This window comes from Amblyomma americanum, chromosome 5 (assembly GCF_052857255.1).
Source record: "Amblyomma americanum isolate KBUSLIRL-KWMA chromosome 5, ASM5285725v1, whole genome shotgun sequence".
Taxonomy (NCBI): domain Eukaryota; kingdom Metazoa; phylum Arthropoda; class Arachnida; order Ixodida; family Ixodidae; genus Amblyomma; species Amblyomma americanum.
The window spans coordinates 184,272,586-184,287,389 of NC_135501.1; the positions used below are offsets into that span (position 1 = coordinate 184,272,586).

General features: G+C 46.0%; 1 protein-coding gene across 1 annotated transcript; it reads right to left on the reverse strand.

Moving 5' to 3' along the window:
- Positions 1-974: 974 nt before the first annotated feature.
- LOC144135404 (cystatin-2-like) lies at positions 975-13,725 on the reverse strand. Its single transcript, XM_077668067.1, has 4 exons — positions 13,441-13,725; positions 5,764-6,009; positions 4,259-4,363; positions 975-1,256 (listed from the first exon to the last, which is right to left on the reverse strand). The coding sequence occupies exons 2-4, from the start codon at positions 5,983-5,985 to the stop codon at positions 1,152-1,154; spliced, it is 432 nt and encodes a 143-aa protein (XP_077524193.1). The 5' UTR covers positions 5,986-6,009; positions 13,441-13,725; the 3' UTR covers positions 975-1,151.
- Between the last annotated feature and the right edge of the window lie 1,079 nt (positions 13,726-14,804).

The following is a 14,804-nucleotide window of genomic DNA, read 5'->3' on the forward strand; positions in this document are numbered from 1 at the left end:
TATATATATCGTCATCTATTGTAAAGCGGACGCACACGTAAACTGCTGCTTCTTTCTCCAAAGTCATTCCTGCCTCATGTTCAAAGTAGCGCTGCTTGTTTTGATCGCATACGTACATGAACTTGCACGTAGATTCAGACGCTTCCGTTCATAGCGCCACACTGGCTCAAAACTTAAGCCACTTCTGAAGGCGAATAAAAAACTTTTACCTCTGATTCGAATCGAAATTTGTAATCAATTGTAAAATTAATTATCAACAAAAGGTAACTGCCTCGTACCGTTGAGTTACTGAGGCGAACAACACCATTCGAACGTCCCGCTTGTGACGTCTTATCTCCATGGCAACCAAACGACGCGTACTCGTTAAGCCCAGCAGAACAAAGAAGAAGGGTAGACAATACAAACGCTGTTTTCAAGATTGTTTTCAAGATGAACTACATCCAACTAGCCCAAATCACCATTCTTCTGCAATCCTAGCACTGTAAACAATGAAGTAGTCTGAAGGTTTGTCGTGTTTTAAGGCTAAATTTTGTGGTGCGGGCATGTTCAGACAAAGCGAAACCTTCGTCTGCCTTTCGTTTGCCGTGAACCTGAGACACGGCGTGAAGCGAGGTGAAGCGAGAGGTCCCGCTTCAACGGGCTCCGCCATGTTGATCGAACGTAAAGCGGCTTGGGGCGCACGCTATTTTGGCAGAATAGCGTTCACCGCTAACGTTAACCAAAAAGGAAAGGCGAGCTTTGCGTAGTGCGCATGCAGACTTCGACGCCGCTAACTTCCTGGGGCCCCCAAAGCTTGGAGCCTCCTGTTCTAAAACTCTCCAATCTGGCGGAACGTGCAAATGAAGTGCAGTACATGCGTAAATGCGTGCATTTGCAGAACTGAGGCATAGTAGGCCTCCGGCTCGCCAGCTACAAATATACTTTTCATGACGACATAAAACAAAGCAGCGGGAGGCAGACAAAAGCAACACACAAATCAGACGTTATTATATATTATTCGAGTTTTGTTCCAGAAGGCTGTAAAATTTAAGATAATATAAGAAGAAAACTGCTGAAAATTGATCAGCGCAACGACTCTTTGAAGTTGGAACGCAAAAATGCTCCTTTTTTGGCTATGTGAATCGCTTCAGTGATGTGCCGTTGCTTTGATCTCAGTGTTTCGTTCCTTTGCCGTACGGGGAGCATGTGTAGCTTGTCACTTGAGTGGTATTCATCCATGGAACAACGTATACAATTGCCGAGCACAGCCCGTTGACCTGGAAAATAGAAAGGGGATGTTAATAAAAGCAGTGATGTGAATTCTGTTATGTCAAATAGCGTTGATTGCGTACGAAACCTAGAACAGTACTTGAAATGGTTTGCATATTAGAAAACGCGAAAAAGCCCCCTCCACGTAAACAGGCACGAATTTTATTTCCATCGATCTCTTCGTTCCAACCCTATTGAAAAATGTGTACAGGTTTGAATAGGTCGACAAATAGGATTATGACACATTTTATTTAACATTATAGGATGAAGCTTCCAAAGCGATTCAGCCTTTGAGAGACTCCTTAGTGGAGGGCTCCGTATAACTTCGTTTACCCGTGGTCACTTACCGTGCACTTACATTACACAGTGCATACAAGTCATGGGTTCGGACCCGCCCGCTGCGGTAGCACTTCGATGGAGGAAAAGTGTGAAAGGTCCGTGTACTGTGCGTTGTTGGTGCTAGTTAAGAGCTCCAGGTGGTCGAAATTATCCGGAGCCCTCCACTACGGCGTCCCTCATAGACTGAGCCACTTTGGAACGTCCATACTATAAAGCCAAACCAAATGTGCCATAACCCTATTTGCTGACCCATTCAAACCTATATACATTTTTCAGTAGGGAAGCTTCTCTCCGTGCACAGGGTAAAGATTGCCGCACTCGTCTTCATAGACTGCACAATAGTCAGTCTCTTCCTTCGATGGCTGGCGACTAACCTCAACCATGAAAGGAGGGGACTATCCCCTTTCATCGGCCACTCTCTTCACTGTTGCGCAAGCAGGCTGATGAGAATCGGCCGACGCCACTGGCTGGAAGGGGGTCCTTTGACGGGGAAAATCTGTTTCTGTCTTGAATTGTATCCGACTGTAACTTTGAGCCGAAGAATTTGGCCGACGTTAATTTTACTATAGTCGGAAACAAGTAAAGAAAAAAGCGACTTTCCCCTTCGAAGGATATATTCTAGCCAATGACGTCGGCTGATTCTCACGGGTATGCTAGCGTGACAATGCACGGAGTGGCAGATGAAAGGGCATAGTCTGCTCCCTGCATTGTCACGCTTTTCAAGCTAGCAGATTCACGAAAACAGGCCGACACCATGGTGTCCTTTGACAGGGAAAAGTCGCTTTTTTCTTGCTTCGTGTCTGACTATAGGAAAATAAAATATTTTCCATTGTGCAAACGTTGTAGGGAAGAAGACAACCGGAGCAGAATTTGCTTGAAATGGACACGCGATTGGTGGGGCCAGAGAATTTACGTTAAAAAAAATGTGAAAATGTGGCTAAATGGTCCCTCAGAGACAGTCAACAAAACGGAAGCGTTATTTTTATTAAGGTGTCTGAACACTACTGCAATGTTACTCCTGTATATGGAGTGGAAGAGAATGCAAGAATGCTAAAAAATGTACTATAGTCGTATACAAATCAAGAATTAAGCAGCAAATTCCTCTCAAAAGGTCCCCTCCAGCTACTGGCGTCGATAGAGCCTCCCCTTGACTGATCCTCTAGGACCTGATAGCTTGAAATCGCAGGGAGGTCCCGATGAATTGGGAATAATCACGGCTTAATCAGATTAACCACGGTGTGATGAAAATCAGTCGACGCCATTGGCTGCAGCGCCTACTTTCCGGGGTACCTGCCGCTTCGTTCTTGAGTTGTATCCACTTATAGTACCCATGGCTGGGGAAGCAAATTTACCGACAGAAAATCGGGGGACAAAGATGGTCAGCAGGAAATCGACCAAGTGAAATGAATAGCCCCCAGCCTACGCAACTTGTCTATGAAGGCAATGAAAATTTAAAACCGTTTTGGTGAACATTTGGACGGGAACAAAAATTGAACTGCCACTATCTCTACGGGGGTTATTAAAAATATTGGATTTAAAACAGTGCAATTACTTCTGGGATGTGTTACACCGCGTGCACCACCATTAGTGCGTGGTGCGAGAGCGAGCATTCAATTGAGTGTGTGATTTCAGGTATAGCGTTGTCCACCATGCACGTAAAAAAAAATGAGCGCTTACGAAGGCTAACTCTGCTGTGAGCCATTTTTCTACAGTGTAAAGAAGGCATCTAAATTATCAAGGGCGTTAATATGTAAAAAAACCTTCTGTTCCGTGTGCGTTGGTGAGCATATATATTAAGGCGAAAGCCTTTAATGGCTCATTCTCCCGTCCATCCGTCCGGCGTTACATCCAACGCCTGGGGTGACCCATCGACGAGAGCAGCCGCCAAAATATTGAAGCGAAAGCCTTTAATGACTCATGCTCGCGTCCGTCCGTCCGTCCGTCCGTTACGCTGTTCAACTCGACAAGAAAAGAAACCTTTTTGCACTATGGGATTCGAACCACTGACCTTCCGTTCGGCAGACGAGCGGGCTAACCACTACGCTACTTCCTGTCAACGCACATCTAGCTCTCCTTGTCTAGGATGCTGGAAAGTGTTTGCGCAAAGGCGTCGAATCAGACGGATGCCTTCCCAAACGCCCTACAGTGTCTCCAGCATTTAAGATTCGCAATAAATTGTGTACTTAATCAACATCTTGGCCACACATCAGTGACACAAGCAGCAACATCGCGCTAAAGGCTTTCGCCTCACCGAACTTAGGTCAACAAAGTGCCCCCCCCCCCCCCCCCCGCCTCCCCCACCCTGAATTTTTTGTTCAGTCGTATTTGATATTAAGTTGACGGGTTTTTCATTTCAGTTTAATTTGTTCTGAGAAGAGTTGCTTATGACGACATGATAAATAGCTGGTTTTCCTCTAGTTTTGTGTTGAAATTAAGGACACTTACATGGTTCACTACTCGAAGAGTGGAAATTTGATGGTGATGGTGTGCAACTGATTAGGCTAGACATTTAGAAAACGGATGCGGCTGCCATTCGTCTGGCGTTGGTGAAATACAAAGAGCCACCTTTATTTGCCCAAATTACCGGCCATATACGTGTAAACAATGTTTGATCTGACTTGTATACCAGCATCCTGAGCCAAATTCGTGCTACGAAGATCCAAGATCTTACCGGTCCAGATGGAACGCAGCGTTCTGCCGTGTACATATCTTTCCCGATCGTACAGTTTGATCGTGCCGTAGTGAATGTAAGATTGTAGTTCACTCCTGCGACGACCTGGGCAAGAAATTATTGTGTTGGGTTCGCTTTAATGGCGTATGAGCATCTAAACACAAAAAAAGGAAGAAATGAAGAAGTAACTAACGCGATTAGCTGGTCTAGTTGGTTATCAGTCTCTAAATGCATTTTTCTGCAGCTTTTTAAGGTCAATGTCCCAGGCCCTACGTTAGCGGTAGAAAAAAGTACATTTGTGAGAAAAAAAGTGGTTTTTGTTCACACCAGGCCTTGGGAACGTCACCGTTTTATGGCTGTAAAGACTCGCTGCAAGGCAAAAAGGCAGATTTCGCGAGGATAAAAAATTTATAATGCTTCTTTGAAAATTTTTGTCATTGGTTTTTGAAGCTACGTGTGCTCCTGACGCATTTCCAGCACATGCGCAGCAAGAAATTGCAACTGAGGAGGCATTCCGGGACATTTCAAGGTGCACTAAGGAAACTTGGAAGACACCCAGTTACCATTAGGTGTGGCAATGAGATAGCATAACAACCTCGTTGTTAGCTGCCATGTAAGGCCATACATGTGGAGAGGGAGATTTTGCTCTCTCCATTCCGCCCCTTGCCAACCGTGGAAGGTTGCAGTTGGCTGTTCAGTGTTCTTTGCCGGTGGCAAAGTGTGACACCGGGGGTGGATGCGCGGATATGCGGCTCTTATGGTATCGAATAAAATAAGTCGAATTAAGCAAAGTACTTAAATGACGCCGTAGTTGTACGCAGAAGTTCTAGCCAATCTTTTCGCACTGGCTACGCTGACGTCTAAAGAAGTTTGCCATCGGTGTGAACAAGATAACCCTGGAGTCGGTCTTATAAAAGGGAGCGATAACTGAGTAGCTGATCATATTGATAAGCTACGTATCTTTGGGTATGACCATGGTCAACTATCGTCATCAGGAGCGTCTCGAATCATATCACGGTTCTGTCCTGCCCCTGACCGAGGCCTTGAGATTTAGCACTGACACGAGGTGCAGTGATAGCCTTATGCGTGTGCACTATTTGCGGAGAACTCCGCAGTGTTACACAGCAAAGTGAAACGAACTGTGCAGTATGCTTCAATGTTTATCGTAAGTTGTTCCAGGGATTAAAATTTTGTGCAATGCGTTGTGAAAGCGTCCTCTGAGCAATCACTCTAAACATATCTGGATTGTTCCTGCGGCGGTCCAGTTGCAGTGAATGGCGTTTCATTGCGTGAAACTTGTAACGCTCGTTATAGATGGAACTACCGAGGACGTTTACGGCCTCCTTTCAGCATAGTCATTCAAAACCAACCCATGTAAACAGGAAGCAGTGGTCGTTCAAGTTAGGGCATTAGTTGGCCATAGATAAGCGAATTCGACGAGTTCAGACAATGGATGGGAAAAGTTTCGGGGGACGAGGGAAAGAAAAAAAATAAGATGCACTAACCTGCGTCGAGACTTGGGTGAGTCTGACAACAGTGTCGTACATCTTCCGGTTTTGCGTTTGTGTCGAGACGGCGTAGTGAGCCAGCTGGAGATATTTGGGGTCGCGGTAAGGTTGTTGTTCTTGCCACCCACCGACGAATGCAGATCTTCCGTAGCCACCGCAGAGCGACACCGCCGCCAACACCGCGAAGAGGAGCAGACAGGCTTGCTTTACCACCGTCATTCCTGCTGGACACTTCAGCAATACCTGTGAGGAATTTATGGCCGATATTAATGTTTCAATAATTAAACAATATCATCGGCATAAAAGACAAAGAGAGCAGTGGGGAAAGTAAGGTGGGGAACGGAAGACAGTCTACTTTTTTGACCTTGCAGCGCTTCTTGCTTGGATCTGTGACTGTGGACTAATTGTCCGTCTGTTTGACATGAAATAAAGTTTCTAACTTATGCCGCAGCGCCTGCATCATTCTAAGGCAGTACAGTGCCTCAGTGTATGGGCCCTGTCCCACTATGTGGCGGCCACACTTTGTATGCGAGGCATCCGTAGATGCAGAACCACACACTAAAGTATTTTTGCCATGTTTGAGGCACCCTGTGTATCTTGCCCTCCTTTGTCCGTACAACAAGATGTCTGTTCCGTCTAACCATGGATATATGATTCCGCTGCACCGCCAGCGCCTCATCGTGGTATTGTTGGATGTTATGAAACGCCGAAGTTACGCTAAAGGATGAATGGATACAGGCTTGCCCCTTGTATTGGGCGGGTTCGATCCCGGCCGCTGCGGTCGAATTTCGATGGAGGCGTAATTCTAGAGGCCCAGGTACTGTGCACGCTAAAGAACCCCAGGTGGTCGAAATTTCCGGAGCCCTCCACTACGGCGTCCCTCATAGCCTGAGTCGCTTAGGGAGGTTAAACCCCCGTAAATCAAACCAAACTTTGTATTGGGGCAAAGACGCTGCAAAAATGAGTGCCCCAATTCTTCTCTCCCCGTAAGCGGATTTGGAGGCTCCATAGCTGCCCCCTGCCTGACGTTGTCAGCTCTGCTGCAATCGCACCAGTAGTTTCTTGTGTACCTGTCTTCGCAATGTCGTTTTCGTAAATTATAAATTAAAGTTCTGCTAGCTCACACAGATAACTTCGGTGATGACGTGGACGAACACTAAGAAAAACTGAAAACTTTATTTTCTTTACTGGTTGAAGCAGAAATTCAGGTATATATGCAGGTCCTACAGTAGTGTTCAGAGGCTTTGGAATACCGTCGCTCTGTTCCCGCCGCTCTATCTCTTGCCAGAGTAGCGCTTACTATTTTTCTTCCAAGCCCGGTGGCGAGGCGGGGGGTAGGGGGGGGGGGGAGGAATGCGATATTCTGAAAACTTATCCAGTGACTCCATTCGCACTTAACCGCTCCTACAAGTGACTTATCGACAGGTCAGCATGGAGCAAACAGGGGTGACGGTGTCGTCGCAAAAACGTGCGAGTCTGGAGGAGCAGGCAGCACTAAGCACAGCGTGGTTTCCGTGCGAGCAATTTTTGGTACCGCTAAAGAACCGAAAGACTTCTGTTATTGAAGGGTAGGCCACCTCGTGTGCTGCGGCAGCAAAGCAGCGACGCACCCTGCACTGAGCGTCAGTCTTCCTTCAGGCAACAGCTGTCAGAGGTGTGCCGCAATGCGTAGATGCCAAAGATATACAGGGCGATTGGCTCCTTATTAGAACGAGTAGTAAATTGGTGCTGCTTTTGTTTTATCACTCCCAAACAGCTGCGGTGAGCTGTCGTGAAATAGCCATAATACAATATGCATTTAAAAAGAAAATGACACCCTCGTTAAGGGTATAATCACAAATTGAACAAAGGACAGAAAAATACAGGGTGCTTGCCAACCTTGTCTTCGTCTTCGTCTGGACAAGAGGACTTTTCTAAACGTTGGCAAGCACCCTCAGAGTTTCGCTGCCTTGTTCACTTTGTGATTATCAAGAGCCCTCTGACCAACCGCTCTCTACGATGGGCTCGTTATGGGAAGTGCGGTGTTCATAACCAGACGCAGGGGGGCGCTCAACTGGTAACTGAAAATCTGTGCACATATTGGAGAATATGTTCTAACCACGCTGCGAATGAAGGCTCCATATATTTCACAAAGCTGAGAAAGTGAAGAAAAAACAACACCGAGGCATCCACCTTCAAGCTCCTCCAATACATTCTATGCAAAAATTTTCCCTGTGCAAATGATACATTTCAAGTTACAAACATTTATGGAGCATTTATGCCTCTATGTTATGTAGTGGGCGGTCAAATGGCAATGCGCACACGGTTCGTTCCCTGTAATAAATCTGGAGGCCCACTGTATGCACGGTTTTCCATGGCAGTAATCATACTACCTTTGTAGTCATGCTTAGAACGTAACTGGATCCGTGGCGAAATTGCGCTGCTACAAGCCGGTGCAGTAGAACCGTAATATTGGGACAGAAACTTAATTGTTCCCTGAAAAAAAAAAACAGAGATGTTGCAAATTTAGCGGTACCATCGGCCTCTTCCTGCTGGGCTTCGGCACTGTTTCAGACTCGTGCGCACTATTGTATTCCGCGATAACGGGAAGAATTTCTTAGGCGTAGTTAGCCCCCAGTCATGTAAAGAGGAACCGTCATAGCTCGGACATAAATCAGTGAGCATTACGTTATGACCCCAGCAAAAGTCCTGTCACGTTAAACGATCGCTGTGCACAAAAACCCCCTTCTTAGCTTGAGAATCGCCAGATTTTGTAGTTTATTGTCCTCATAGGCAACATGAGAACACTTGCTTTCTCTGCTACCGCGCGAGATTAGCATTCCTTTCCACTTTTTGTCTACGCGTCGTTTTCATGTCGCTGCATCTCCAGTCTACCACCTGGTCTATCACCAGTGTGGTGCTTTGGGAGATGACCGCGTGGCGGCACCAGCGTCGCTGTTAAGCGCGAATTTTGGAGGGGTGTCAGGTCCACCTTGCCTTGTATAATTGTTTTCTTTTGGTTTATTTGAAGGCAAATAAATTAAAGTTGCGTCGAGGCTCCGGTTGTCTACTCTGTTTCTCGACTTACTTTCCACCAACACTGAAATCTTCGTTTAGAAATTTTCACTCTTTCCCTATTCCGTTTGCCGTTAGTTGGAAACCCCAGGGTTTGAGGGAGTCGGGCTTTTCCATCCTTAGAATCGGTCGGATACTTTCACACTAGACTAAAATGTGCGGAATTGCTTCTGGTTAATTTCCGCAAACCTAAAACACCACCTACAACATCTCTCAGAGTCGGCCCATTGCGACCAAAATTGTATGTCAAACACAAGCTAGATTTGCGGTGCCTTGGGGCCCCGTCAAGCGGCTTACTCATCTTTAAGCCCGGGACATTATCCATCTTTTTTTCTTGAAAAATAAAGATTCAATGAATAAAAAAATTTAGACCCCCCCCTCCCCTCTCACACACACACACACTGACGATCACGAACATACACGCACTCGAGATGAGTCGGAAATCACAACGAAGGCTACCTGCCATTCAAAGTCCCGAACATTCATCTGGGCTATCAGGGAGGTTGTATGAATAACTGACTCTTTTGACGTGCAAGGACATGTCATAACACAGGGACGCTTTTCAATTCCACCTACATCGCAATGCGGACGCTATGGTCGGATTTCGGCCTTGCGACATGTCTTCAGCAGCTGGACGCTTAGCTACTGAGTCATCGTGGCCTGTACGACGGCTGTCAGCTCTACAAAACGTTGCTCGCCTGTAGTCCATGATGTCGACCAGTCGAATAGAGAAGTTAGTCATAGCCGCTTTCTGAAAAGCAGCATCTCCTGCTCAAAACGACATTCTTCATACTGAAGTAAATATCAGTGTGTGCACTCGTACCGAACCCCAGAAGCGGGACTTGGCTTCCATGGAGGCAGCGGCAACTCGACTCCGGAGATGCGGAGATAACAAGTGACTATTGACATTGTAAGCAGGCATTTATGTACAGCAGAATAAAAACCACTCTAGAGTAAATAAAGTCGCCGAAAGCATGCTTTTCGCTCTTTCTTTTAGTGAGACGGCGAAACGGACTCTACCTGTTCGCTTCGTTTCTGTTTTTCTATTGCGTTTCCTGTCCTTCTGCTTAAATTAAATACGCCGTCGTTATCTCTACGTAAACGCACGGTGTGCTCTTGCTTCGAGGGTATACGTATTAGGCCCTAAAACGAAAGCGAATGAGTTATTCTAATCCATTGAAATAATAATAATAATAATTGGTTTTGGGGGAAAGGAAATGGCGCAGTATCTGTCTCATATATCTTTGGACACCTGAACCGCGCCGTAAGGGAAGGGATAAAGGAGGGAGTGAAAGAAGAAAGGAAGAATAGGTGCCGTAGTGGAGGGCTCCGGAATAATTTCGACCACCTGGGGATGTTTAACGTGCACTGACATCGCACAGCACACGGGCGCCTTAGCGTTTTTCCTCCATAAAAACGCAGCCGCCGCGGTCGGGTTCGAACCCGGGAACTCCGGATCAGTAGTCGAGCGCCCTAACCAGTGAGCCACCGCGGCGGGTCCATTGAAATGCAGATGTCATTTTTGACGAATGTCATTTCCTTTCAGTGGCGGGACAGTAAACGAACCATATTACTGAAGAACGTAATGTATTAAAAATGGCGTTTACTTTGCCTTCTGATAGGAGTATACTGAACGTAACGTCGACTGCTCGTGTGCCTGCTGCTGACGCACGCTAGTGGGACTTTCGAAATTAGTCGCGATAGGGTTAATGCGCCAGAGTTTCTGAAGTGACATTGATCGTAACAAAACCTCCGCGCACTGTAAGCGCTGTTCTTTTATTGTACGCGTCCGTTCATAGCTCTCGTTATCAACCAGCATACACAGATCATTTCGCTCTCAACAGACGAGGCACAGGGTTGTCACTCAGGAACGTCCTTCCTCCCGCCAAATCTGAGGGTGATTACGATCTACGAAGGTTGCTTCTTTGTCTTTGTTGTCCATTACATTTTTTGACACTGAATGTTATCATTCTGTATCACGCCATGTGCCAGACGCCGCCATTCATCGAGCTCATTTGGCTTTCGCAGGCCTTATTTCTGATCATGTGCACAATAGTGTCAATAAAAACCACCGCCATCATCATCATCATCACCACCACCACCACCACCACCACCACCACCACCATCATCATCACCACCATCATCGTCGTCATCATCATCATCATCATCGTCATCGTCATCATCATAATCGTCATCGTCATCATCATCATCAGACTACGTTTACTGCCGTACAAATGCCTCTTGCCTTGTCTTCGTGTGTTTTTCGTAAGCCAAGGCGCCGTTGGTTGTCTTCCGTTCGAACTGCATGCCATGCCCATGCTCACTTCGATTTCATGTTCGTGATTTCAGATAAGATATGATTAGCTAGCGCTTGTTCCCAGAGCCTTTCTACTATCTTTATCTCTTAGAAGGTTACACCTTTCCTTTTCTTTTCTATCGCTCGTTCAGTGCGATTTTAACCCTTTTTCTTTAAAAGAGCCATCAGGTTTCTGCTCTACACGTGGGCACTGGTACGTAATATGAATATATTTTCCTCTTGAGGGGCACTGGTAAGATGCTATTCACGACCAGAGAGCACCGACCAAATGCACTCCGCCCCGTTATATTCTCCTAATTGATGTCATTGCCGGGGTCCGTGTGAGCGGCGACTACCTGCCCGGAGTAGATGTACTGCCTTAGCACCTGCAATGCTTAGTTGCCTAACGTAAAACCTGCTTGTTTAGTATTTATGAGGATATTGACCTGTGGTTTAAATTTATTCATACAAATTTTTAGATCTATCCTTTTGCTTTGCCCGCTAATGTCCTCGGTCATGCTTTGAAATTAGTTTGGCTTAATTGCTCAATAAAGCAAGACGCGGTCCTTCGATAGTTCTCGGGCAGTATCCTCAGAAAATTAGTCACGATTTACATTTGTTCCCAATTCTTCCCTATCCAATTATCTGAGTACCTCCTGGGAAAACGAGGTGACCAGTGACGAAAGGATTGTGTCCTCCTCCCTCCTGACTGACTGAGAATTTACCACTTTCCATGTGGAGAGGTGCGATCTCTCAGCAGATCCCGTAGAAAATGTCTAGCATCTTTACATCTTCTCTTTCTACACCCTGGTTGTGCAACAGCTATGTGATTTCTGACGTCAATACAGGTAGTCTTGTTAAAATATAGTTTTAATTCTGATTTGTAATATTACTGGCTGTAGTAGTATTACAGCTATTGTTCCGCGTCCTCATCGCCGTCGTTGTTCAAAAATGGTCACCACAGTGTTTTGATCTAGCTACTTGGTTCCAAATATTACGGTCACCCTCCTGCTTTCTCATTTTCCATGCTGTAGTTATTTCAATATTAATTGCATTACTGATGTTACTCGCCTTGTTCTTCGTATTTGATCGAAATAAATACTGCAACTGCTCTCTTGGGCCTTCGGCAAAAATGTTTCTCTGACCTCGCGGTTATGTTTGTGATTGGGCTATTCTTGTTTTCTTTTTATTCTTGTTGTCATGGTCTTTCCTTACTCTTATGCTCTTTCCTTGCTCTAATGCTCCTGTTTTGACCTATTTGTTTTGTACCCTGACTCTGCAACTCTGAACTTACCTGCTTGTGCCAGTGGTCAAATTGCGGTGGTATCCATTTCTTTGCGGAATTAACACTTTTTTTTACTATTGTTATTATACATCTCAACATGTAAGCCCTCTGGGACTAACGCACTTTAGATTTTTACCTCTGTCAATTCTTTTTTTTTATCCCGTATTGAAGATGCGTGACATGGAATACCAGGTCAATAACTGCATCTCCTAATTTCGCCTTCCCCGTTCGGGAGCTGCCATACATGTCCTTGTACGGCTTCGGGAGACCCGGAACATTTCTTTGTGACTATATTATAGATCCGAGAATAAAGTATCAGCATTACCTTCGGACGAACGGATTTAAGCAAATTATTCATATCACAGGTGCACTTCACTTCGCTTGGTAGGGGCCAGTGAACCTGCTGCTATTATATTCATACTGACCCAATTGTATTGTGTGATCCCTTAGAAGCGCTGCATTAACTGTTCGCACGAAGAACTCCACCTGTGCTGCGGAGTTCATTCAGAACAGTAGTGTCAAGTGAACACGAACACGCGCACGCGCGCGCACATAAACAACTACGGGCAGCTTCTTTTTGTGCATGCTCCCAGCAATCACCGTTTGACACGCTTCGCTTTCCTCCGCAGGTAGAATCCGTCTCGTACAAAATAAAAAATCATAAAAGGCTAACAGAGAGGGTGAAATTGCGTAGCGCACTCAATTTTTAGTTGCTCTGCGATGCGTCACGCCTGTAGCATTTAAGCAGGTGTTGTGGGCTAAGTCTAGCGGCGGCTTCTGGCGAAGCTGACATATGGTTGCGATGCATCTGCCTCAAATGCTATAGAAGAACTTCCTTACTTACTTTCGTTGATTTTCTTTTTCTTTTGCTTGTTCAATACTGTGCAGAGTACATATTGTTCTGGAGTTTGCGCCGGTATCAATTATTCTTAACTAGTTGATACTGTCGGTAATACAGCATTGCTAAATAACCTTAAAGGATATAACTGCATTGCTTTCAAACAGGTGTTTTAAAAGGAAGTTCGAAGAGGACTCATACCTGTACTTATGGAGCTCTCGTCAGCCTGGAGGTCTGTGCGAAGCTGTGCGGACAGCCCGGAAAGGGGACATCTCCCGCATTCGTCGCTCGATACAGGAAGCCTGTTGACGATGGCTTCAGCGGTGCTTCGCCGGCGGTCGCTGCCCCGCTAATTTATCTTGCTTATACGTCCTTGATGGAGGCGCGGAGCTCAAACCGGCTTTCTGGCCCTTTGTTTTTCGACCCGGGCCGGCGAACGCGGCGTTGTTTTGGCGGTTCCCTTCCCCTCGACCCAGGCGCTACCCTCGACCCAGGTGTGCGAGTGTATACAAGCGGGCAGCTGTCTCAGTCCCCGCCAGCCTGGCGCCATTTCAACCGAAAGGCCTCACACCTGCGGGAGCCGGCATGCGAGAGCAGCGCTCAGGAACAGCTGTTAGTTTCCGTGTGGGCGAAGCGCTGACGGATGTGTGCTGGAAGGAAACGTCGGGCCAAAGGGCGCACCGCTAGAAGTACGTGGAATGCTGCCGATAATACGGAAGGTTTAATACAAGTTCTGGCAATGGCAAATGATAAGTTTTGAAAAGAGCGCGATAGTGGGTTTGTCGGTGTGTTCCGACTCGGAAGGTTTGTGACGAAAGGAAAACGATTACCGCGAGGGAATCAGACTTTTCGACAAGACTTTCGATAGAGGCATTGTTTTAATGTAGGGATGACGCATCACATGTTTGTTGTATTTCTTTACTGTGGGCTTTTCTCTTTGTTCCTACAACGCAAGTAAATTGTTGACCTTAGATGGGTGCTAACTTGCGTGGACTACGGAATCAAATCTCGGGGCCATTTACTTTGGTATCGATTCTTGCTCTGTTTTCCCTTCACATTGCTTTTTTTAAATTTTGAGCGTTTAGCTCTTTTTCATTTATTTTGAATGGGCTTTAAGTTCGGCAAACACGAATTTTATGCGACAGCGCAGTAGTGCAGAAGCGCCGTCGTCTTTTCTGTTGCCGAAAAATCCGCCATGGTCGAAAAGGCGGCTGCGTTACAAGTGAAGCGGGAGATTTGAAAACTGATCAAAGCACACTGTCGATTAGAAGCTCACAACTTGACTCAAGCGCCATAAGGACGAGATAAATAAAATAGGCTGAACTGATAAGACATAGCGATTGTTACTGTGGAAGTGGAAACAATGTTGGCGTCTGCTTGGACGAGAGGACCCGCTGCCTGCTGTGTCATACCCTTAATGCGGGCCTTAAGCGCCTCCACCTTTTTGGCATAATGGCGCCAAATCCCGTCTTGAACAAAAAGCCTGAACACACACACTACAAGAAAAAATTACCTTGCGTTAAATACTGCTCCTTATTTCCGATGTTTATTTTAAGACGTGCATC

Excerpts from the sequence above, each read along its gene's own strand:
- LOC144135404 (XM_077668067.1), bottom strand. The coding sequence starts at position 5,985 with ATGACGGTGGTAAAGCAAGCCTGTCTGCTCCTCTTCGCGGTGTTGGCG. Across the intron at positions 4,364-5,763 it reads TCACCCAAGTCTCGACGCAG|GTCGTCGCAGGAGTGAACTA; the intron begins GTTAGTGCATCT and ends TTTCTTGCCCAG. Across the intron at positions 1,257-4,258 it reads GCTGCGTTCCATCTGGACCG|GTCAACGGGCTGTGCTCGGC; the intron begins GTAAGATCTTGG and ends TCTATTTTCCAG.